Raw genomic sequence first — 26,332 nt, forward strand, 5'->3', positions numbered from 1 at the left:
TTTGTTTGTTTGTTTGGGTTTTTTGTTTTATTTTTTCCAACAGACAGTGGTGGCAATGCCTTTAATCCCAACACTTGGGAGTCAGAGGCAGGGGGATATCCCAATTTCAGGACATCCTGGTCCTCGGTGAGTTCCAGGACAGCCAGGGCTACCCTGTCTTGAAAAGCCAAAATAAAATGTTTCCCCTTTGTTTTATACATGTTTGGGTGTTATGCCTGCATGAATATATGTGTACCACATCCTTGCAGTTTTTATGGAGGCCAGAAGAGGGGTCAGATTCCCTGGGACTGGAGTTGTGAACTGCCCTATGGATGGTGAGAATCGAACCCCAGCCTGATGCAAGAGCAGTCAGTGCTCTTTGTTGCTGAGCCGACTCTATCTCATTTCTCACCAACTTCTAATCAGTTTTAAATCTGGATGAGTGGGTACTCCACATTTATACTATCCATGCCTATTCACATATGAGTTATACATATGTGCAGCTACAAAGTTGCACATAGAAGCTACCTAAGGTTAAAATCAGGTTGTCTTGTAGCTGTGTTCAATTCATGTGCTTGAACCCGGAGCTCACCAATTCAGCTAGTGCATCTAGCCAGCTTGCCTCTAAGTGCTGGGATTACAAGCCTACAACATGCCTAACCAGTAACCAGCTACATTTATTTCTCAATGGGTTCATACCAATACCTCTCAGCACAATGGTCATTCTAGTTTCTTACTGTTCCGTGTGTTAATTCTCTTCTAATAGGCAATCTTGGGCTTCCCACATTCTAATATTTGCTTGTGTCAGCCACTGGATGGAACCAGTGTCCTGTTACTATTTCTGTGGAGATGGCCTTCTTATAATATCTGCTTAGACCTTTCACCCAGGACAGCCATCTCTACATTCTTGCTTGGAAATTCCTTTCCCAGAAAATGTCTTGGTGTGAGGGTGGAAAGACTCAACTTTTGGACTGTATTACTCAGGGAGAAGTAAGTGATGTTTGGGTTTTTAAAAAATGTCTATTTTAGCTGGGTGGTAGTAGCCTTTAATCTCAGCACTAGGGAGGCAGAGGCAGGTGGATCTCTGAGTTTGGAGACAGCCTGGACTACAGAGTGAGTTCCAGGACAGCCAGAGTTACACAGAGAAACCCTGTCTCGGGGCAGGGTGAGGTGGGGTGGGGGGCAGGGATCCAGTTTATTTTATTTTTAATTACGTGTGTATTTAGATGCCTGTGCAGGTGCCGGCCAGAGACTTCAGATCTCTTGGAATGGGGTTACAGGACTACGGGAACTGGACATGGGCATTAGGAGTTGAAGTTAGTTCCCCTGCAAGGACAGTGTGTGCAGTTAACGCTATGCTCTCTCTCTAGCCCACATAGGCTCTTCCTTGTTTTTTCTAGTTAGGGCTTCTCTGTGTAACAGCCCTGGCTATCCTAAAACTCACTTTGTACACTAGGTTGGCCTTGAACTCAAGAGATCCTGAGTGCTGGGAATAAAGGCGATTGCCTTCACCGCCTGACTAAATTTTAGTTTTCTTGATCATAATTATAAAGAATACTCTTTTTTTTTTCCCCCTTAACTTTTGAGATTTGAGTCTTGCTGTGTAGTGGCTCAAGCTGGCTGGCCTCAAACTTGCCATCCTCCTGCCTCAGTCCCCTAGGTCCTGGAATTAAGTCCTGTGTACCACCTCATCCAGGTTGTGTCTGGTTCTTTGGGAGGCTGGAACAGGAGGATCTCTGCAAGTTTGAGGCCAGCCTGGTCTACATAGTTTCTGCCTGAGCTACATAGTGAGACCAAAGGTCTTAGGAGATTGGCTTTGTCATCTTCTCGCATAGGAAGCACATGTCCATACTTCTGTCACTATAGTAAGCAGGAAGTATTTCCTGAGTTTTAGTGGGGACTGGCTTCATAGAATAAGACTTTGAATATTGAAATTTGTCTGAGCTGGAAAAGAGCTTCAGCTCTGATTCAAACCAGTATGCTTGTTCCTGAGCACTCTGCCTTTTCCCACAGAAAGTGCTTTTCTGCCCTGTAAAAGAGGCGCTGGAAGTGGATTGGAGTGGAGAGAAAGCCAAAGCCGCCTTGAAGCGCACAGCCCCGGACTACTTTCTCCTGCAAGGTGAGGCCTACAGATGGAGCCACCCCAGGCAGGCTCCAGCTTTGACTTCTGCACTGTCACCCAGTGCTGAAGCTGTGTGGGTTTCTATCTCAGCCCAGAGCAGGATGCAGCCTCACTGAACCATCTTTCAGTATATCCTTTCTCGTATTCATGGATTTGTTACCAAAATACTGATTGTCTTCTCAGTGTTGTTCCTGTCCCTGACAATTTCAGTTGTTTACTTTTTATTTTAGTATATATCTATATATTTTATTTTATATCTATCTATTTTATTTTAGTCTCTATATAAGTATATATATATTATTTTATTTTAGTATATAGTTATTGAGACAGTTTCACTATATAGGTTATCCTAGAACTGGCTGTTTAGACCAAGCAGGCCTTGAACTCACAGAGACCCACCTGCCTCTGCCTTCTGAATACTGCGATTAAAGATGTGCACCACCATGCCAGGCTCCATTCCCAATTCCCCATTCCCCCTACCCAGATAAAGTTTCTCTGTGTAACAGCTTTGGCTGTCCTGGAACTTGCTTTGTAGACCACGCTGGCCTGGAACTCAGAGGTCTGCTTGCCTCTGCCTCCAGGTGAGCGCCACCACTCCCGTCCTCAATCTTTTTTTTTTTAAGTTTACGTATATGAGTGTTTTGTTGTGCGTATGTGTGTGCTGTGTGTGCCTAAGTACAATGTTTGTGTCTGGTATCCACAGAGTGCAGAAGAGGGTGCTAGACTCCCTGGAGCTATAGTTATGGGTGATTGTGAGCCAGTGCTAGGAACCAAACCTAAGTCCTCTGCAAGAGCAGCAGGTGTTAAAACTGCTGAGCCGTCTCTCTAACCCCATCGAGGTTCAGTTTTTAAAATACCATTTAAAAACTAATTGCTGGGACATGGTGACATTTGCCTATAATCCTAGCACTTGGGATTCAGACACAGGAGGATCGTATAACTCATCCTGGGTTACCTAGTGAGTTCACTAACAGCCTCAGCTACGTGAAAATTTGTCTCAAAATCAGGAAAAGGACAGGGTAGGGAATTTCAGGGGGTGAACTATTTTAACATCCTGAGTGTCCATTCATCTAGAAATATTTAAGTGGGTTAAGGAGGAATGAGTGTCAGGCATGTGAGAAATGCCTCCCTAAGGACTGCGGGACCTTGTGTGGAAGAAGTGCCAGCTGTGCTGTGAGCAGCACCTGCTCCTGGGCCGGGGCTCTCTGCAAGCCCTGCGTCTGCACAGGAAGCGGTAGCTACCAGTTTGCAGCATTTGTGGGTATGGTGAAACCCTTTCTAACAATTGCTTAGGAAGAAGCCCGGAGTCTGACCTGGACTGTTTGTGGTTCTGGTTCTGGTGGTGAGTGATGTCACTAAACATCCCCACAACAGCTCCCATGGCAGAAGTTGAGCCACTGGAAATGTCAGTGCAAGCTCTAGCCTTACACCCGTAGTCCTAGCTCTGGGGAAGCTGAGACAGGAGAATTGTAACAAGTTCAAAGCTAGCCTCAGAAATGGGGAGGCTATTTCAAAAAGGATAAGAAAAAAGGATGTTGTGTCTGAAAAGGCAATTTCGAAGGGGGGCAGTTCCATCTGTCTCAACATCACAGCACTCTCCTAAGGAGCAGAGATGGTCATTAGTTTGATTTTCATTTATATTACTCATTTAAGGCAGGGGTTTCTTTTTGTAGCTCTGGCTGGCTATCCTAGAACTCACTATCTTAACCAGAATGGGTTTGAACTCACAGAGATCCATCTGCCTCTGCCTGCCAAGTGCTGGGATTAATAACTTATAGTTCTTGAGGCCAGGTGTTTGGAATAAAAACTGACCTGACTTTTCTGGCCTATTCTGCCTTTTTTCTGAGATGAGTAATCCTTACATTCCCAGGTCCTTACAAGTCTATTCAGTACAAATTATGAAAGGGGTGGGTATTGAGTGCTTGCCTAACATACACAAGGTTTTCATGTTCAATCCCTAGCACCAAAGAGAAAGAAAGCTTTTGGTAGAGAGCAAAGAAGAAAAGTAACACAGTGTGGGCCTGCATTCTTCAAACCCACCACCTCACTACCTTTTGTGAAGCAGTTCACCCTCAGCTTCTGGAGAATTTAGAACCATTATGCAGAGTGCACACCTGAACCCTACTGAGCAAGATAAGGACAGTGATCTTAGAAGCTGGCTATTGGTCACCAAAGCCTGTTCCTTTTCCGTGATACAGCACTGGCAACTATTTCATTGCCAATCTAAACAGTGAGTAGCCAGATGTGGGGCTCACCTCAAATCCCAGCTCTCAGGAAGCAGAGGCAAGAATATTGCTGTGACTTCAAGGCCAGTTGTGCCTTCAGGAAAAAAAAAAAAACAAAACATAAAACAAAAACCTAACAGATCGGGCAAAAAATTGATTCTAATAATAACGAGACTCTATGACTAGCTGGAAGGTCTGTATTAATTAATAGAACTGTGTATGTAATTTTTTTGTTTATGATACTGAATAGTCAACCCATGACCTTATGTTAGATAAACTTTTTGTTTTGTAATTACTGGTTTTTTGAGACATGTTCTTAGTAAAACCACTGGTGGCACTGGACAGCAATCCCAGGTTCTTAGGAGGCTGACACGGGAAGATGGCAAATTCAAGGCCTCTGTACTGTAGCATGATCTCAAGGTCCTAGACAACTTAATGAAACCCAGTCTCAAAACAAGAAATAAGAAAGGACTAGAGGGTGCACCCCATTGGTTAGAGTGTCTGCCTTGCTTGTGCAACTGGCCCTAGAATCCATAAGCAGCATCGAAACTAACACATAGTTCAGGTGGTGGCACAGCCTTTGATCCCAGAGAGAGAGGCAGGCGTATCTCTGAGTTCAAGGCCAGCCAGGGGTGTTACACAGAGAAACCCTGTCGAGAGAGAGAGAGAGAGAGAGAGAGAGAGAGAGAGAGAGAGAGAGAGAGAGAGAGAGAGAGAACACACAGTTAAACAGACCATCTTTCTCAAAGCAAAATATACATGACCTAATAAATCATACATCAGAATTGTTTGAAGTATAAAAATGTACAAAGATAAATATACAAATGAACTCGTATTTCATTAGATTATTTAGAATTCAGATTTAAGAGACTGGTCAGTTAATTTCTTCCTGTCATCTCATAGCTGAGTAAACAAACTCCCCCAAAGGCAAATTGCCTCCCCTAATCTGCCTTAAGGCAGGGTTTCTCTGTATCCCTGGTTGTCCTGGAATTTGATCTGTAGGCCAGGCTGGCTTCGAACTTAGAGATCCTTCTGCCTCTGCCTTATGAGTGCTGGGATTAAAGGTGTGTGGTACTACCACTCAGCAGCAAATTGACTTCTTTACTCAAGATTCCAACCACAGTTAATGGCAAGGATGCTTAACATAAAGCCAGTAATATACACATGAAAGCTGCCCTGAAAAATGGAATGAGATTAATATACATGAGAGTCTTGTGGTTGGGGGCTGGAGACGTGGCTCAGCAGTTAGGAGCACCGACTGCTCTTAGAGAAGGCTGGGCTTTGGTTCCTAGCACCCACACAGTGACGCACAACCATCTATAGCTCCAGTTCCAGGCTATCCAACCCTCTTCTGAACTCCATGGGCACCAAGCACACATGTAGCACACGGGCTGTATGCATGCGAAATGCTCAAACACAAAATCTAAAAAAATTTTTCATTAATTAAAGGAAAAAGAGTTGTGATTATTAGTAACCAAGCAAGAATTTTAAAAGATACAGTTGTATGAATATAAGAATAAGGCATTGAGCTGAGGCCAGGGCTCAGTGGTAGAGCACCTTCACATGCATGAAGCTCCAGGTTGGACCCCTGGAACTGCCAAAAGAAAAGGAAGTCTTATATATAGTTCATCAGAGAGCAGACCAGGCCTTTGTCCCCTCTGTATCTGGATACTCCATACAGTTCTAATTGTAGCACCTCTAGAAAAGCAGGGTGCTTGACAGATGGCTGGAGTTAACAGTACTTGCTTCTCTTCCAGAGGACCCATATCTGGCAGCTCATAGCTGCCTGTAACTCCAGTTTCAGGGGGATCCAACACCCTATTCTGTCTGGCTTCCATAGGCATTGCATTCACACAGCCACATACACAAAGGGGGCAGAGTGGCTCAGTGGGTAGTAGCGGGTAGTATCTCTTGAGACCCGGGTTTGATCCCTAGAATCCACATAATGATGGAAAAAGACAACCAATTTTACAGAGATACCCTCCAGCTTCTGTGCATACACATGCCCCACACAATAATAATAAATGAAAAAGGAAAGAAAATCAGGACCATGCAGATGTGGGCATACAGTGGCTATCAAGGAAGCAAGGTCCAGGAAGAGAGGGTATGTGGGATGTCTAGAGAAAGATGAGTACGCCCGTGTGTTGTGAAGAACCAGGGCCTGGGAGAAGTAGGGAGCTTGGGGTTTTATACCTAAGCTGCTTAGTCTGTGTGTGCAATTTGGTTTTTTTTTTTTTTTTTTTTTTTTTTTTTCAAGACAGGGTTTCTTTGTGTAGCTTTGCGCCTTTCCTGGAACTCACTTGGTAGCCCAGGCTGGCCTCTGCCTCCGAGTGCTGGGATTAAAGGCGTGCGCCACCACCGCCCGGCTGCAATTTGGTATTTTTGTTTGAGTTTTTCAGTTTTGTGTGTCAGTATGTGCACATGAGTGTGGGAGCCCTCAGAGGCCAGAAGAGAGTGTGGAATCCAGTGGAGCTGGAGTTAACAGATAGTATTTGAGGCCTCCTGGTGTGAGTGCTGGAAGAACAGTACTTGTAGTTTGGTCTGGTTGGCCTTGAACTCCAGGTTCTCCTCCTCCTACCACACCCAGCTAATTTGCTATTTTTATGTGATAGCTTAAATGATACTGAAGGATCTTTGGACCTATGAGTGGCCTTGTTCTTCTCCTGTTGGCTGGATGACATACCATCATCTATGCCCAGCTGATCTGGAAAGATGTGTAAGTAGTTTTTGGTTTTTCTAGATCTGAGAATGTGACACATAAGAGCTCGTGATGACTTTATGTCACCTGATAGTGACCAGTGAGGACAGACAGGGTGTTTGGCTGTGATGCATCCCTGAGAAAGAAAGAAGAACCTGATCTCATTTCCCCCATGCCTAGTGGAAAACGTTGGGCACTAGACAAATGACTATTTTTGTATGAGTGACTGGTTACTGATTGTCTGCTCATCTGTTTCACTTTAGAATGAGAACTGTTCACATGCTGGTTTCCCTGCAGTATCCTCTTGCTATCTGCTCCCTGGGCACTGGCAAGACTTCTTTTCTTTATGCTCCTCTGCCCTTACTTGGTGTTGAAGGTAGGGCCAGCCTTATGTGTATAAGTGTTCTACCACACTGCTCTAGCCCTTGAACGAAAATATTCTAGAAGCTGGAAAGATGGCTTACCAGTTAAAAGCACTGGCTGCTCTTGCAGAGGACCTGGCTTTGATTTCCAGCACCCTCGTGGCAGCCCACAGCTGTCTGTTACTCCAGTTTCAGGGGATCTGATGTTCTTCTGGTCTCTGAGGGCACTAGGCATATACATGGTACAGACATACATGTAGTCAGGACACCCATACACACAAAACAATTTGGGCGGGGGGTTTCTCTGTGTAGTTTTGGAGCCTGTCCTGGATCTTGCTCTGTAGACCAGGCTGGCCTCGAACTCACAGAGATCCGCCTGCCTCTGCCTCCCGAGTGCTGGGATTAAAGGCGTGCACGACCACCGCCCGTCAAAATTAATTTTTTTTTAAATTTTAAAAATTGTTTTTTTGCTGGGGTGGCAGTGGTACACGCCTTTAATCCCAGCACTCGGGAGGCAGAGGCAGGCGGATCTCTGTGAGTTCGAGGCCAGCCTGGTCTACAGAGCAAGTTCCAGGAAAGGCGCAAAGCTACACAGAGAAACCCTGTCTCAGAAAAAAAAAAATAATAATTTTAAGACACTAGGTTATCTTAAGATATCCCTGAGGTTGTGGTCCTCCTACCTCAGTCTCTCAGGTAGCTGGGGTAATAATGCCATTAAGGCTGGCATATACCAGGCTTGATGTCCAGTGTGTTCTTGGCTGGGTGCTTACAGAGTTTCATGCTGCTCTGCTGTCCGTGTGTGTGTGTGTGTGTGTGTGTGTGTGTGTGTGTGTGTGTGTGTGTGTGTGTGTGTGATGTTTGGGAACTGGGTGTTTTTCCAGTTTGTCTAATACAATAGTGGTCAGACTGAATGCTTCCTGCTGCGTTTTTCCACTATCTTGAGAGCTGTCCTCCTCTCCATCTGTGAGCAGAAAGAGCCCATCTTTTTATTATTCTCCCATGGTATGTTGCAAAACATTTAAGTGTGAGCTGGTTTCCTGTGGCAAAAAGTTGACTTTGATTTGTTCTTTTTGAGGTTACTGTGAGTTTATCATAACAGGAGTGCTAAAAATAGAGCTCTAGTATGGAAACTGTTCACTTACCAACATGGACAGTAACACGCAGGCTTAGCCGAGAGCAGGAAGGAATGGACCACATCTCATGATGAGTTACTATCCTAGGGTCCTGCTGTCCTCACTCTCAGTCTGTTCTAATGAGCTGTGGAAAAATACTTAGCACATACTCCAGCCTCAGAACTAAAGGCAAAATAACCCAAGATCAAACATTTGGGGTGCATCTGGTGTTTGCAAGATCTGTAGCTGAGAATCGGAGGAGGAGAAATCGATCTCCTTAGCCATGGCTTCACACACTAACACCTCGTGAGGAAAGCCCTAATGTGGGTTCTAGAACAAACTGCTCTGTCGTGTTGGTGTTCAGTATGACCAAATTACTCTGCAGCGATCAAAAGCAGACTGTTAAGAGCATTCCAGGAACTGGGAGTGTAGGCAAGGCACCTCTACAGATACATATAGTCTTGAACAGATTTTGCTAAGAGGTAAAGAGAAAGATTATACACCGCAGCTGGAAGCCAGGGCAGGGTGTAATGACCATGGCTTCCCATTGGATAGGGTATCAGAACCAACCGGAGAATCTTCAGAAAGTGCAAATCAATTATGTCTCCTCCTGCTGGCTTAGAATAACAGGGTGACTTGCTTCCTGATATCTTTCTAAAGTTCTCAAGTGAGACCCCTACAAAAGGGAAAGAAGCCCTACCTCAAACAAAGCCTCAGTCACCTATTTTAATCTAAACATGTCCTAGGTACGTATTTTGTAACTAACAGTATTATGCTGAAACAGGAACAAAAGGAAGCTCCTGGAAACCTTGAATGCAGTGGGTTTATTGTTTGTTGAGACAGGATCTTATATGTGTTCAGGAGTGAGCAAGTAGGTAACCAGTGTGCATGAGGACAGCCAGGTTTTCTTCCTAGCAGAACATTGTGTGTATGAAAGGCAGGACAGTCTAGAAGGAACCCTGGGAGAGTGGGTGGGATTGGAGGTTTATCATCTGCAGATCTAGAAGTGGACCAGTGTGTACATGTATTCATTGGCTCTTCTGCGGGTGTGTTTCTTAGATCTGCGTAAAAGGCTTAAATGCAAAGGCACCTTGGAAGGACTGACCTTGCTCACTTAGAGCACAGTAGTTGCTATCTTTTTCCACTAAGTAGAACCAAGGCTTCTCAGAGAAATGGATGATTCCAGAGTTGGGATAGGAAAATTACAGGTGAGCTTGTAACATCCTGCTGTGACAGAAAGTATGAAAGTGCTTAAGAATGGTGGGCATTAAGAGTGACAGGCATTTAAAAAAACTGGAGCTGCTCAGATGGCTCAATGGATAGTTGCACTTCCTCTCCAGTTAATTAAGAGGACCTCAGTTCAAATCCTAGCACACGCACGTAAAATAACTTAAAAAGAAAAAACCTTGAGCTGGGCAGAGTGTTGTGCTTCTACTACTATTACCAGAGAGATGGAAGCATGAAGATCACTTGCATTCTTTTCTTTTTTAAAGTCAGGCATTGCTATAAGAGCAAATCTAGCCTAGGCTGTAGCACAAGAACTTGTCTCAGAGAGAGAGAGAGAGAGAGAGAGAGAGAGAGAGAGAGAGAGAGAGAGAGAGAGAGAGAGAGAGAGAGAGAGAGAAGTCTGGAGTGATGAGCAATTAACTATCTGTAACTCTAGCTTCAGGTGATCCAACATTTCTGGTCTCTGAGGGCACCTGCACTCACAAGCACATACCACTGCCGCTCCCTCCCACATACACACACACAGATAAACAGATACATAATTAAAATTTAAAAACCTTTAAAAAGTAAGAGCTCTAAAAACCCAAGTCAGCACATAGAAAGGTGCCAGTGCTGAACACAGGACGTCATGCTAGGTCCCTAGAAAGGTGTTTGTTTATGTCCATGGGTTCTCTGTCCACCCCGTCCCTGTCCCATGACCCTGACTGTACTAGATAAGCAGTTGGTCACTGTGCTGTGTCTCCAGCCTCAAAGCCTTGTTCAGCAGTGCATCGTTATCTCTCCTGAGCAGAAGATGGGGATCTTAAGATGAGATTCCTGCTTACATTCATCTCTGGAAAAGAGTTGTGTTTCTTTTCTAAAATAACAGAGCAAAGCTTGTGTGATGTGTTGAGAGAGAGGGTTGTCCATAAGGTACTTTCTCTATAAAAGATTTCTATGTCTACCAAATACTGGCGTTGGGGAGACTACAGGGAGCACACATGTGCCTATAAACAACAACTGGTGGTGACTGCAGCAAGACCCAACCTCATCAAAATCAAAGGAGTGGGGCCTTAAGGGATACAAAGAGTAGAGTAGAGTGCAAAGGGTGGATAGGGTGAGTCACCTCCTTCCTCACCTCCTTCCTCTCCTGAGTATGGGCAAGATAAACACAAGGAACTGGACATGATGGCTCACAGGCTAAAATGGCTTGCTACCCTTGCACAGGACCAGAGTTCAATTTGAAGTGCCAATATGTCTCACAACCATCTGTATGTAATGCCAGCTTCAGGGGATCTTACGCCCTCTTGGTGCACTCACATGTACAGATGTACATGTAAAATTATTTTCAAGAAAAATTTTTTTAAAGATACGTTGCTGTAAGCTGGGCAGGGTGGTGCATATCTTTAATCCCAGCACTCGGGAGGCAGAGGCAGGTGGATCTCTGAGTTCAGGCCAGCCTGGTCTACAGAGCAAATTCCAGGGCAGCCAGGACTACCCTGTCTGGGACAAAACAATAACAACAAAAAGATATATTGCTGTTATTTTAGGTATATAAGTGTTTGCCTTCATGTATGTATGTGCATTATGAATTCATGCCTGCTGTTCTTGGAGGCCAGAAGAGGAATTGAGGCTTCTGGAACTAGATTGAAAGGATGGTGGTATAGCCTAATATGGGTACTAGGAATCATACCCAAGATTTTCTTCAAGAACAGCAACTGCTCAACTTGGTAGTGGTGGTGGCACAAGCCTTCAATCTCAGCACTGGGGAGGCAGAGGCCAGCCTGACTTACATAGTGAGTTCTAGGACAGCCAGGGCTGTTACACAGAGAAAAACATTGAGCCTTCTCTCCAGCCCCAGATGACAGAAAATTGTTTTTGAATCTTAAGGGGGAGAAAAAATTCATGCATACTCAATCTGTTAAAAACCAGTATGCTCTGGATTGTGCTTGAGTTCTGTTCTAACCCATTTACTACATTCTCTTCCTTTTCTCTTTGGAGACAGTATCTCTAGATACCCATTGCTATCCTAGAACTTGTTATATAGACCAGGCTAGCCAGGAATACATAGTAAGACCTTGTCTCAAAAAAATGGGCATTGGCAGCCCCTTCACACACCTGGTGAGCAGCAACATGAACCACATGGACAAAGCTGAAGCTTATCCTAGGTGAATCTCCTTCTCACACTTATTCCCAGAGAGATGGCTGGCCACCTCCTTATCACCACATTGGCCCATCTAGGTATCCAGACATTTCTGGGATCCCCATTTTATCCCACAAAGAGTCCCCACTACCCAGTTCTAGACTCTCTACCACTAAGCATGTCCCTAGCTCTATAATTCACCTTTTCTTCAGAAAACAGTTCTAACTATAGGTACATACTTGCATCCCACAGTCTGCTGGCCATCTTCTCCTGGAACTCTGTACCTCTGTCCTACTTAAACATCTTTTCTCCCCAGGAGGCATCTGCAAGCCCATGCTGTAATTGTTCCTCTTCTTGTCCTTAGCACTTCATACTTGTCCTCGATACTCAGCTTCCCATTTCCCTCTCCTTGTGTTTAAGTTAGGTTTCCTTCCTCTGATCCGATAGCACCTTCTAGACAAGAGCTGGCTAAATGAAGCTTCTTGCTTGTCTAGCACTGGTCTGATACAGTGCTGCTTGCTAAATGGGGACTGGTTGAGGTCTCTTGGCACCTGTCCCAAATTTGGAGATTCAGACCAATTCTTACTCTGTTGCTACATTAGTTTATTCTAGGCCCTTGTGAAGCAGGCTAGAAGAGGTAATTTGCATAGTAGACTCTTGGCCATTTTCCCACTGTGCCACAGCCAGGAAATGTATCTAAACTTCGAAGAGCGGGACTGCCCTTTTGGAGGGAGGATTACTGCCGCTATTGGCCTGACTGCCTACACTCAGGCACCATCAAACAGCTAGGAACTTGTGGCTGTGCTGGGCACTGACCTATGGGGAAGATAATGTCTTTCTAAGGCAGCTGCATGTTCTTGGTTTCTAAACTTAGCCAACCAAGTCTGGGGCTTACAGCTACTTTCTTCCCATAGAAAGTACTTGAAGTTGGTGCTGGGGAGACCTCAGCAATTGAGAGCACCAGCTGCTCTTCTGAGAACCTGAGTTTGATTCCCATCACCCACTTGGTGGCTTACAAACTCCTGTAATTCCAGTCCTGGGGGATCTGACACCTTCTGACTTCAGTGAGTACTAGGCATGTACATAACATTATGCACATGTATACATACATTGTGCATATATACATGCAGGCAAAACACTCGTATGTATTAAACTAATACAGTTAGGCTTTTAACAAGAAAAAAGTACTGAAGTATGTTGGATTTGAAAGATGTTTGGGTCTGCACTTCGCTGTGTACTATAGTGTTTGTGGCTTCCTGCCATTGAGCACCTCTGGGTTTTCATGGATCCTGCTTTCTCCTTTCACAATGAGAAGGACCGTGGTAATCGGTCACTCCCAATTTTCATGTTAGAAATCATTCTATTTTCTTTGGTTTCTAAAAAAATATTTTAGTAACATTTTGTTTTAATTCCTGAAAGGAAACTGCTGCTTGTTTTCTTTAGTCTCAAGTCATGTTACTTAGATCCCCACCTGATGTGGGATGGATCCTCTTTAGAAGAAATTTCTTATTTTAAAACTCATGGGGTTGGGGATTTAGCTCAGTGGTAGAGCGCTTGCCTAGCAAGCACAAGGCCCTGGGCTCGGCCCTCAGCTCCGGAAAAAAGAAAAAAAGAAAAAAGAAAACTCATAGCCTTTGCCAAACAGGCCACGGGCAGGCAGCACTATCTGAGCATGGTGCTCCGTAGTGGGGGTTTGGTGCCCAGCAATGACGAGAACTCCCAGGAACGGTGAGCCGGGAGACACTGTGGTAATGGGGTAACAACGGACTGCTGTTGGTCTGCTGTCGTCGTCGTCGTCGTGACCACAGATGTTTAAAAATACTCTGTAGGCAAAAGCAGTGGTGATGTTTGTGTCTGTGCAGCACTTTGTTATCAGTGGTAGACTTGAGAGACCACAGTCATTGAGAAAGGAGGAAGGCATTACCATCCAGGGAAGGAAGAGGGGTGACCCTCCAGCAGCCTCAGGTGAGAAGACGAGTGCTTAGTGCAGGAAAACAGGTCCAGAGCCACAGGTCCCTTCATGAAGGCTGAGTCGTGGTGTGTCCTAGTAAGTAGTTCCTGGCGGCATGCTTCACCAGTGACTGTTAGCTTCATGCCCACACAAGGGCAGATCATACTCCATTCTCACATGGGGAAGTCTGAGTCTGAAAGGCTGGGTGCTGTCAGAGAACAACTGAGCAAAGCTTGTGTCCCCAGTACCTGTTTAAGCATCACCTCAAAAGTACCGTGAGACTGTTCAGTGACCCTGATGGTGAGACTCTGAATGCTGCCAATGGAAGGACCCATTCTTTTATCTGAACTCTGGGACCTTGTCTTACACCGCTTTCAAAGATGGGAAAACTGAGACCTACCACGATCAGATAGAATAATGAGCCACATTGTCAGCCACTTGCCTTGTTTTTTCTTTGCAGGTCATGGCCCCTGCCCCCACTTCCCAGCATCTGCCTGGGAGCTGTTGACAAGCCCCAGGCCCAGCTGCAGCCTTGTTAGAGCCTCACATCTTTTCTCTGACTGTCAGATAGTAGTCACGGGAGTGTCCTGTGCCATCTTCCCTCTCAAGTGTGATTCAAGGCCACGTGCCACTCCAGTGGGGCTGGAGAAAAGGCTCTCTTTCCCTGCTGCTTGTGACCAGGCAGACTGGGTGAGTGCAGAGGCCTGTCATAGGCATTGTGTGACTGCTGTGCGCTGGCCAGGCTGGACGCCGCTCATGGGCTGTGTCCATACAAAACACTGTTCGCCTTTGTGTTCGCCTCTGTTTTGTTTAGTTTTGTTTCCTTCATTAATTACGATCTTTTTATGCTAGTTAGAATGTCCCCATTAAAGGTAAGAGTCACTCAGGAATCATTTATAGACAGAAAAATAGTCTCTGGCAGAGACTGGAATTTGAATGGGAGTGTCATAGATTTTAATCCAATTGTTGATAGAAATGTGACTAAAAATTTAGCTTGAAGATTTTAGTAGCTTCAGGATACTCTGTTCTGTTCAAAGTTAGCATCCTATTACTGAGATTAGTCCCAGGTTTATTGTGGTATAAATAACGTGGTGGTGAACATTTGGGCATAATCAGTCAAGTGCTATGACATGACCTTGTGTGAAGAACCTTTTTGAAAGTCTTGTGTACCCCTGCCTAGCCCAGGCCTCTAGCTTGTGGTGCTCCTAGAGCTTCTAGTGTAGGGACTTATTAGCATGTTTTGTGTGATTCGCTGAGCGTTCCTGGCTCTGTTGAGCACCAGATGAGATACAGGTCCTCTACCTTTTGCTTGAGTAATCTCGGTGTAATTTGATAGGCAAAAAAGGGCATCTTATTTTGAGTCATTTCTGAGAATTGGTCTTCTCCTTAACCCATCAACAGCTTTCATGTGGCTGTCGGGAAGTTTTTCAAAAGCAAGTGAGAGACTGACAGTGAGAGACAGTGTCTTTCTCTCTTTTGAGCTGATTCATCATAAGGGCATTGATGAAGTTTTATTGGAGGGATGAAAGGGTGAAGAGCTAGCTTTCTGTCATTATAACAAATAACTTGAGGTAGTAAACTGTTTAGAGAAGAAGATCCTAGTATGGTAGTACTGGGGAGGTAGAGGCAGGAGGATAACTGCAAGTTCTGGGCCATTGTGGCCTGCCTAGTCAGTTTGTGACCATCAGGGCTGCATAATGTGATCCTCTCAAAAAAAAAAGTGTGGGGGAGGGTCCAGGCTCTTGGAACTGACTGAGGATACCACCATGGGTGTGCATAGCTGAGCAAAACCTTTCACGGATGTCATAGCCAGGAAGCAAAGGAGGTGGAGATTTGGATTCCATAATCCCTATCAGGTATACCTTCAACAGCCTATTGGCTTCCCAGTCATGCAAGCTAGGAACCAAGGTTTTATCATGTGAACACTGTGGGAAGCTGTGGGCAGGTCTTGGAGCTCACACAGGGCATCTGAGCATCTTCAGGAAGACCACTATGGCTCTGGCATCAAGCAGGGGCTAGTAAGCATGTCATTTGTCGATTGTAGGGAGCCCATCTGAGGCCTGGGGTGGAGACCTGGGCTCAGAGAGTGTTACTAAAATAAGTATACATGTGCATGGACTGATGCTGCTGAGACTGGACTTGAGGTCAATAGGAAAACACTGGGCACTGATCTGAGTAGATGAAGAGAGGCCACCAGCTCAGAGTAGCCTCCAGGGACCCCTGTCCTCTGCCACAAGCTGTGTCCTACTACCTATGAGCTTCGGGTACAACATTGGCCTCCAAGAGATGTGGTTTTGGGTTATTTGAGGTAGAGTCTCCTGTAGTCCAGGCTGGCATTAACTACTGTGTAGTAAAAGATGACCTTGGACTTGTAATGGTCCTGCCTTCACCTCCAAAATGATGGGGTTATAGGCCTATGCCACTCAAAGGGCTGCTTGTTTCTTCGTTTTTGAGATTGACTGAGGATGGCTTTGAAGTTCTGCCTCTATCACCAGAGTTCTGGGATTACAGGCATGCACAGTGTCCTTGGAGGATAGGAGAAGATATCTTATTCCCCTGGAACTGGAGGTTGGGAGTCCTGGATCCTCCGGAAGAGCATCAGTACCTTTAACCACTTGAACCATCTCTCCAGTCCCTTGCGTTGTTTTTTTGTTGGTTTGTTTCAAGACAAGGTTTCTCTGTGTAGCCCTGACTGTCCTGAAACTTGCTCTGTAGACCAGGCTGGCCTCTACTTCCTGATGGTTGGGATTAAAGGTGTATGCTACTACCATCCAACTGACACCATCTTAAAGAAAAAAGAGAAACTGAGGTGAAAAGAGTGAAATAGAAAAAGAAAGGAAAGGGGCCAAATCGACTTGTAACACAAATGAATAAGTGACCCGAGCCAGTGCTGGCTGCTCCGGGGCATGTGAGTTAGGGTGCCACACTGGGAGGGAATGACAGAACTGGCAGGCATCTTTTTGGTGTGTTCACACTGAACCACACACTATCCTTGGGGCTTAAATACCTTGACTAAGTGTTCTTGGGTGTCCAGTTTTCCAAAAGAGACTTTAGCCATGTGGCTGTTCATTGGTATTCTGTGCTGCCTTCTAACTTGCCAGCTCTCTGGGCCTGAGATGACCTTGGCACAGAGAAGATGCAGCCTAGCAGAAGGAACTAAGCATGTGTGGCTCTGCCAGTGGGGGAGACTGGCTGCTGAGAAAAGCATTCCCTGGCACCCCTAGGCTTTCAGAGCTTCTGGAGTTGGCCATGCTAGTCCCTGTGTGGTTTTTGTTGGTCACCCTTTTGAGAATCCTCTGGGGAGGGGGAGCATTCTGTTTGTTCCTCCCTGCCCAGCACCGGCCCTAGCGCCACTCAGTACACATGGACTGAATGGGTGATTTCTCAGTGTCAGGCCTGTGGTCTTCCCTTAGATAGCTAGCTATTGGAGGAGACCCAGTGTGGTAGTATATAGGCCTGCATTCCTAGTTACTGGAAGACGAATTAGGACCAGAGGTCTAGGCCAGCCTGGGCTGCATGGTAAAATCTTATTGGAAGACAGAGAATATCAATTAGCCTGTTGGAAATGTGTGGTTGCTTCCCAACTCTATTTGCAGCACCGAGAAGGCTGAGGCAGGGGAATCATTGGTAGATGAGTTTAAGACTAGCCTGGGTATCATAATGACGCCCTGTATCTAAAAAACAAATGAAGGAAGCTTTCCTAAGTGAGCCAGTTGGGGATGGATGAGTTTCTTTCCTCAGAGAGCACTAGGAAGATGAGGCCACAATGTCTGCCCAGAAAAGGGGGATTTTGATACAAGTTCAAGCTCCCTACCTTCAGTTGAGCCAATTTTGAAGCTTGTATTGGGGCTAGTTTGTGACACCCAATTGTCTTCTATTAAATAAATACTTGTGTGTGTGCTGCTTTGTTTTGGGTGGCTTTGGTGATCACATTAAATACAGTATTTGACTGACTAGTTCTTGCTTCTATGCTGGAGATGGAACCCAGGGCCTGGCCCCTGGTGGATAAATACATTATTGCTGGGCACATCCCTAGCCCCTGTCATAATGACATTTTATTTATTTTTGGCTTTTGAGATAGCATCTCACTGTGTAACGCAGGCTAAACTTGAATGTGAACTTACCAGTGTTCTTCTAACTGTGTGACCACAACTGCTGGTAGCACTGAGCTGATGTTCTGAATTCAGATGAAGTTTGTGTATATTTAGATATTTTTGTAGAAATTGTATTAATGTTCACATACACACAGATTCTCTGTAATAACATGAAAAAAAAATGTTTGGTTTTGTTTTTCTAGACAGGGTTTCTCTGTGTAGCCCTGGCTGGCCTCGAACTCAGAGATTTCCACCTCTCCCTCCCTGAGTGGTGGGATTAAAGGCGTGTGCCACCACTGCCTGGCAGAAGCTCATTTGCAAAATTTGTCTTTTTCATCACATAAGTTTAGGACATGGACTAGTCCTAAACTTAAGCAGAGACCTCGGTTTATCTTCATCAGTACATGTTATCATCCTTCTATACTTGGGTAACCTGAGTAAAATCGCTCAGATGAAGTTAATCAAGTTTAGAACTCTCATTTTGTAGTGTTTTTATGTTATCCGATGAGTCATCTTTTGGCAAAGCAGTTCTCCATCCCAGTGTTTGATCTGAACGAATTACAGCCCAAACTGGTGAGGAGGTGTGCTTCAGAAATGCAGAGTCAACAGCCCTGCTCGTGTGTGGCTGACTGTTTGAGAGCTTCCGAAAGCAGAACAAAGAGCAGAATGTAGTAAGAACTTGTCAGGGGCTGGGGTCAGTCCTTTCTGGAACATGAGTTCCTTCCCGCCCCCTTCACCTCTGCTAATGAGTGCTGACATTCGAAAAAGAGGAAAAAAGACAGCTTCTGTTTGCTTTACTGCAAATAAGTGGCCCTGCTGTTGGCCGCCTTCCCAGTGGCCCTGAGAGTACCTCAGATGTGGTCAGTGAGGTATGTGCACGGTGCCAGCCTGCCGGCCTCATCCAGGCGGACTGCACCCAGAATGGCCAGGCCGCTGCCTTCTGCCTTTGCTCTTCCTCTTGGTGCCACCTGGTTTCTTTCTGAGGCAAAGTTGATGTTACTCTCTGAAGACAGATGGACATGGGGTTCTGCTCCCTCTGCTCATCCTCGGATCTAGTAACTTGCAGTGGATGTTGTTACCTTTGTGAGCATTCAAGACCATCTGGGAAATGTGTCTTGCAAAAATGTAGTCCAGTGTGGCAAAGGACCAGACCACATGGCACCTTTAGTGCCAAATTGCTGCATGGTTCTGCCACTTTTGGATTCCAGAAGCAGGCCTACGTTTACACTCCTGTTCCTTTTCCATTAGCAGTTAACTGAGTCATCTCTCACTGGATATTTCTTCCTCTCACCATCCTCTGGGGTTACTCTTGTGAAGATACTGATACATGTAGGCTGTTGAGCATGGCTCCTTACACACAGCAGGGTCTATCACTGTTTGGATTTTGTTCAACACTATGGGGGTTGGTGCCCTGTCTTCTCTGCAGTCATTGACAATGTGCAAGAGCCACCCAGAGAAATTGCTGTGGCTAGACTGTCTGGTGTCTGGAGTTTCTCTGTTTTCATGGGACATTGGGGAAGGGGCTTTCTGAGTAAGAGTGCAGCTGCCATTCCAGCCAGTCCCCAGATGCCAAATGAGGTGTCTTCATTGCATGCACATTTGGTGTGTGGGTAGAAGCCGAGCTCATGTGGCAGTGCATGGTGGCTGGCCTCTAGCTTGTCAAGTGCTCAGACAGCACTAAGGGGTTCAGTGATGCCCCTGGAGAGGCTGACATACCAGACCACAAACAATACCCTGAGTGAGCAATAATTCCAACACATAAGATGTGCCAGAGACATGGAGACCCTTCAGCAGAGACTCCCCAGAAATCATAGTCTTTTCTTCTACCTGCTCAGACTTTGGTGGAGGCCCATTGCCCCTGTGAATTTTCTGTTAACCAATGTTGCCTCAATCGTAAGCTTTCCAGATGCAGAAATCAAGACCTACCCACTAGTTTACTTTCATACCTAGGTCTGCCTGACACCATGTAAGTGCCTCTGGGGCTGGTCAGATAAAGAATTTGTGCTACTTGGAAACTGAGACTCAGTCTTGGGTGCTCATCTGCCAAGCTGTTTGTCAGTCTTAAAGTAATAGGATGTGCTTTAAAAAAGAAAGTCAAAAAACCTGGGGCGCACGCCTTTAATCCCAGCACTCAGGAGGCAGAGCCAGGTGGGTCTCTGTGAGTTCGAGGCCAGCCTGGTCTACAAAGCAAGATCCAGGACAGGTTCAAAACTACAGAGAAACCCTGTCTCAAACAAACAAACAAAAAACCCCTAGCACTAGAGAGATGCCTCAGGGGTTAAGAGTATTTGCTACTCTTCCAGAGGATCAGAGTTAGTTTCCCAGCACCCAATTCAGGCGACTGAGCCATTTGTAACTCTAGGAGATCAGACTCCTCTAGCTTCCACAGGAACCTGCAGTCATGTGTACATACGCACATGCACATACACACACTCACACATAATTTAAAATCTTAATTTAAAAAAGAAAAAGGAGGGGCTGGAGAGATGGCTCAGAGGTTAAGAGCACCGACTGCTCTTCCAGAGGACCTGAGTTCAATTCCCAGCACCCACATGGTGGCTCACAACCATCTGTAATGAGATCTGGTGCCCTCTTCTGTATACATAATAAATAAATAAATGTTTTTAAAAAAAAAGAAAAGAAAAAGGAATAGTTCTTTAGTTGGGTCAAGTTCAAAATGCTTGTATTTTTAAGAGCCTGGAGCAACTTGAGATGGCTCAGCTTTCCAGTCTCCTTCATCTTCAGAGGAGCCTCTGCCCTGTGGGGCTAAGACTTAAATGAGTGTGTCTAGCTAACAGTAGAGTGCCTGTCCAGGTAAGTACTGTGCGGAGCACCGGGGGCTGAGGCTGCTAAGCTGATGGACGTGTCTCCCTCCACTCGGAAATACCCTATAGTATGGGGCAGACTGTGACCCTGTGGTCGCTCTGCCTTGAAAAAGTACACAGGTGACAACAGGCCGGTACAGCAGCCGCAGAAAGTGCTTGTATCAGTGGTACTGCTTCATTTGGACCAAGTTCTCCTTACATAAGCCTGGGGCCGAGACGTGGTTGGAACCTTTCCCTGCTTCCTTGGTTCCTGGAGTTTGACATAGTTCTTGTGTTAAGGGAGGTTTGTTTGCAGTAACTTGCCTGTCTGGTGAGTAAGTATTTGGCTATCAGCCCTTTGTACTGATGCCTAGAATGCAGGCCTCCCACCCCAACCTCTCCTCCAGGTCGTAGTAACGGGGCCGTCTGCTGGCCTCTTCTGCCCACACACATTTTACTTGTTTCCTCCTCAGGAAAGCCTTACCTGACTTTGACCTGGGTCAGATCCCATTTTACTTTACATTTGCCACAGAAAATTTAGCTGTTGCACGGCTATAGTTGCCTTTCTGACAGCATTTGTTGGATGGGGAAAAAAAGTGTATTACCTTTCACCTGGCCTGCATTTTGATTAATGTATTATTTCCTATAGGTAAATAGTAAAAAAGAAAAAAAAAGATATTTTGGGTTTTCCTTCTATTGAGATTTTGAAGTGAGATCAGAACATTCATTATAAGATTGGCTCTCTAACTTCCTTTTCCCCTTTCCCAGTGCTGCTGAAATTCCGCACAGATAAAGGGAGAGATCCCAGTTCTGAGAGCTACAGTGAGGATGCTGAACTGCTGCTGCAGATACGAAATGATGTGCTTGACTCACTGGGCGTCAGTCCTGACCTGCTTCCCGATGACTTTGTCAGGTTGGTATCTGAACAGACAGACAGACAGCTGGTTTTGGTGTTTGTCTTTATGGAGACCCAAAGCCTCAAAGGGGACTCCTGTGCCACATTTGCCAGCTGCATAAACCACCTACCAGTGCTATAACCAACACTGCAAGAGAAACGAAGACTTGTAGGTTTGGTTTCATGTGGTTTGACATTGAAGGTGCGATGTGGTCTGTTAGCACGTTCTGGGTCTTTCTGTCTCACCTCTGTCCTGTGTGAGGGGTTCATCGGTGCGTCATTTCCTCACCTGTCACAGGGTGGAGGATCCCAGCGTGTGGAGCACTACAGCTTTTCCCTGCGTGCTGGCCTTGTGTTCAGTCTTAGCTGTGTAATGCTGTCCTGTGTCTCCTTGGGTCGTACACTGTCCAGATTCGGCTACCTGGTAGATGAATAAGGAGCGAGTTGCTGGGTCTAAAGGTGTGACTGGTCACTTGGTAGATATTGGGGTAGTTTTTTGTCATCCAGTGGATCAGTAGAGACCTCAGATCCAGTCCTCAGGCTCTGGGAAGCTCTAGCCTTGGCAGTCTCCTGCTCTCACACGGTCAGGCTTGGGATGTTGTGGACAAGTAGCCCTGAGTTCCTTCCAGGCAGCTCTGCCATCCGGGGCACCCTTGAGCTGACCCTCCACCCCAGCCCCTGAGCCTCCAAGCTGTAGCCCTAGGAATTGTGAGCACAGTTTATTTGCTGCAATTCCTGAGCAGCTTTCTGCAACAGGACAGTTGCTCGGTGAGCTCGTGATCTGCCTTAGTCCTCCAAGCGATGCTGTTTGTAGGCAAGGGGTGGAAGTTCAGGGACGCACAATGGCTAGTCCCCTGCACGAGGTCTTTCTGCGCAGCCGTGTTGTTAGCCCATACTGCTTCCAGGTTCCTTCCTAGAGCCTTCTCTCTTTCTGGGCTCCTCATACCCACCCTAGCCGCATCACCCATGTAGGAGCACCATTGGTCTGTAACTCCCTGTGCAGCTCTGAACTAAAAGGCTGGCCTCCACAGCTAGGAAAGCCGTCTCTGAGGTACTTTGGCAAGAGTGACACACAAGAGCAGGCCTGGCAGCACTGCATGCTTGGCACTCTGCTCCTGCTGTGGGAAGGACCAGAACACGAGGAGCAGGCATTGCTTGCTCTGTACTTCAGAGCCTGCTTCTCCACCAAGCTTCTCCAACAGACCCACCCAGGCAGTCAGTTCTCATACAGCTAATGGACTAATTTGAGCACTTATGGTGATGAACTGGCTGTTGATATCTCACCAGGCAACAGAAGGGACGGGCTATACATGGCCTAATGAGCTACTGGCTGGCCCTTCTCTTTTGTACCTGCCTACCCTCTGTAGAAACCGCATCCCTGTCTAGGTTCTGTGTGTTCAGCTGCTTCTCCTATTGCCTTCTAAGTAAGAGGTGTTCGGAGGCCTCTTGAAGGCTGTCTGCTGGCAGGCTAGGGGATAGGATAGGGCTGTGCTCAGGAAATGTCTCCCGCTCTCAGCTGAGCAGGGACAGCTTTGCTTGCGTGTCTGTCCTTCATCTGGCCTGTGCCCCTCACCGTCTTGTTGGGAGTGCTGTCTCCTCAAAGAGCCTTATTGCTTTTCTGATGGGAAAAGATGGCCTGTTTCAGCTGCTGCTAACATCTTTGGGTCTGGGCTCACAGATAATTTTTTTCTATTGTTTAAATATTATAATAGGTATTCTTCAATTGCCTCTTTACAGTATACCATGTGGCTTATTTATGTTACTAACCAGATCTCTGTTATTGTACATCCGCTTGTTACTTGTACATACTTGTTATTACACTGCCTGGGTGTGTAGCTATTAATTTAACCATCACTTACTTTATTAGGGTGTGTTTATAGTGTCAGCACTTCATAAACAAATGTTCCTAACTTTATGTACAAAATAAATGATGCTGTATTTTTTAAAAATTAAAAGGATCGAGGGCCGGGCGGTGGTGGCGCACGCCTTTAATCCCAGCACTTGGGAGGCAGAGCCAGGCGGATCGCTGTGAGTTCGAGGCCAGCCTGGGCTACCAAGTGAGCTCCAGGAAAGGCGCAAAACTACGCAGAGAAACCCTGTCTCGAAAAACCAAAAAAAAAAAATTAAAAGGATCGGGAGTTCAGAGCCCTCTTCTACTATGTAGCATGTTTGAAGCTAGCCTGGGTTATATGAGATCCTGTCTCAAAACAAATTGATAGTAAAGTATGCATGACAAAATTAGCCATCTTGGGCTGGGACGATGAGCTCATGGGGTAGAGCACTTGCCGCCACGGCCTCAACCTGAGTTCAGTCCCTATGGCCACATAGTGAAAGAAGAAACCCAGCCTTCTGCAAGTTGTCCTCTGACCTCTACTCGGTGCTGTGGCGTGTTCACATTATTAAATAGAGATGTAAATGAGTAAAGTCAGTAATAATTTTTTCTAATTTGGCCATTTTAGCAATTTGTTTTAGGTGTGTTAGTATGTGGTGATGGGAGAGTAGGATACATATGTCACAGTGTGTCTGGAGGTCAGAGAATACCTGTGGAGTCCGTTCTCTTTCCTCCTTTATTGGGTTCCACGGATTGAACTCAAGTCACCAGGTCTGTGCCTTTACTTACTGAGTCATCTCCCTGGGCCTCACTCTAGCCTTTGTTTTGTTTTGTTTACTTACACTTCATGTGTGTGGATGTTTGCCTGCATGTTGTCTGCACCATGTGTGTGCAGGAGCACACAGGCCAGAGGAGGGTGTCAGCTGCTCTGGAACTGGGCATAACAGGTGGTTATGAGCCACTGTGTGGTGCTGGGAATAGATAGAACCCAGGTCCTCTGGAAGAACAGCAAGTGCTCTTTGCCCCATTTTAACCACTTTTGGGTACGCCATTCCTTGGCATTAATTCTGCTCTCACTGTTGCACAGCCATCACCATCGACTACCTATTCTAGTCCTCCCGCCCCTGGGGCCTCCAGTGCACTCTGTCCTAAATCTCTCATGTAAGTGGAATCGTGTAGTATTTGTCTTAGGCATCAGACATCTCAGCACATACCTGTCCTCCCATCAACTTGAGGCAGAGGGAAGAGCATTGCCTCGAGTTCAAGGCTAACCAGGACTCTAGGGAGACCATTTCAACCTCTTACCTACCCATGTCATCCTTTGTGAACTTTCTGGGATTTTTGTTTTTTGTTCTTTTGGATTTCCCCCCCACACACACTTTTTCTTTTTGGTGCTAGAGACTGACTTAAAGGACTCAGACACACTGAGCACATGCTATACCACTAAGCTACAGCCCCAGCCCCCCAGCCCCGACAGGTTTGTATGTCTATGGGTAGGCGCCCATACATGTGCTTTCCTATGGGTGTGGAGACCAAAGGTTGCATTGGGGTATCTTCCTCAGTCATTCTCCATCTTACGGTTCTAAGACAGTCTCTCACCGAACCTGGAGGGTGCTCATTGGTTAAACTAGCTAGCCAGAAAGCCCCGGGTATCATCTTGTCTCCATCGTGCCTAGCTTTCACATGGGTTCTGGGGATAAACTCGGGTCTTCATGTGTGTATACTCTCTGTAGACCTGACTGTTCTAGGACTCACAGAGCTCCACCTGCCTCTGCCTCCCGGTGCTGGGGCTAAAGACAGGCGGCACCACCGCCTAAAACAGTACTTGTGAGGAAGAAAAAAGCAAAATACTGTGGAGTGTAACAGGCAGAGTGTGGGTGTGTGAGTGGTTTGTTTGCTTAACAAGTGGCTGTGTGGCATGTCCTGTAATGGCTCAGGAGGCAAAGGCAGGAAGATCACAAGTTCAAGGCCAGCTTGGACAGTTTAGTAAGCTCTCGTCTCAGAAGGTAAGAAGAGGGCAAAGGGTGTATCTCTGGCAGACACCTGCCTGGCCTGCGCCAGACCCTGGATTAGTCCCCAGTACCCTAAGAATGAACAGAGAGACTGGGCCTGGAGTGCTGCCACTTCTCACCTTCAGGCCTAGTGCTCCTGAGACTAAAGCGGGAGCATTCTGAGGGTTGGGGCCAGCTTGAGCTACGTAGTCTTGGTTTTGGTTTTGTTTTGTGATCAAAGGCACATTGTTACCACACTTGGTCGTCTGTGCCTGGGGTTTACTGTTCTCTATGGGATGGGTCTCTTTCATATGCAGCAGACCCTTTGGATGGTTTGTGCACGGTTCCTTGATGGCAGTTTAAACACTTATCATTGGCTTACCAGATCACAGAATGGGCGGGTGTTGGTAGTTGAGTTTACCGTATATGTGTGGGGGTGGTATGCCTTTAAAATTGTCTAGAAGGCATGCGTACCCTTGTAAAAGGTCAGGGTGGCCTGCTGTCGCCCCAGTTTGCTCCTCTGACTGACCCCTCTGTGCTGTGGGCTGGGAACTAGCTGGGCAGCTTCCTTTGGGAACCTGCAGCTAAACGTGTTTTGACCCCCACGATGGTGATTTGGGGGGTCAGCTGACAGTCTCCTCTGACATTTGTCCTCTGCGTACTCAAGCCAGGCCCAGAAGGAAGGAGCTGCTTTCTAGGAGGGGCGTAAAGACTGTGCTGCGCCCTGTGTTCCTCTTGGCGTGTTAACACGGCCTGCTTGCCCATGGCTCGGGAATAGCATACAGAAGAGCACACTGCCTGTGTGCAGAGAGAATTGTGGGAATGTGCTGGGCACTCACACATCTGGTATTTGTAGGGCCTTATTTTTAGGAAGCACAGAGATAGTCTTTCCTTCAACTTTGAAAAAAAAAATCATGTG

At 46.2% G+C, this 26,332-nt stretch overlaps 1 protein-coding gene across 1 annotated transcript in view; it reads left to right on the top strand.

The window, feature by feature from the left end:
* The window catches only part of Sae1 (SUMO1 activating enzyme subunit 1), a 54,329-nt gene that overhangs the window by 24,513 nt on the left and 3,484 nt on the right, over positions 1–26,332 (top strand). Inside the window, exons 6-7 of the mRNA XM_028854902.2 lie at positions 1,993–2,098; positions 21,465–21,609. Of these exons, the coding sequence (XP_028710735.1) occupies positions 1,993–2,098; positions 21,465–21,609 (251 nt within the window). The remainder of the gene's footprint in view (positions 1–1,992; positions 2,099–21,464; positions 21,610–26,332) is intronic.

This window comes from Peromyscus leucopus, chromosome 1, assembly GCF_004664715.2.
Source record: "Peromyscus leucopus breed LL Stock chromosome 1, UCI_PerLeu_2.1, whole genome shotgun sequence".
NCBI classification, from domain to species: Eukaryota; Metazoa; Chordata; class Mammalia; order Rodentia; family Cricetidae; genus Peromyscus; species Peromyscus leucopus.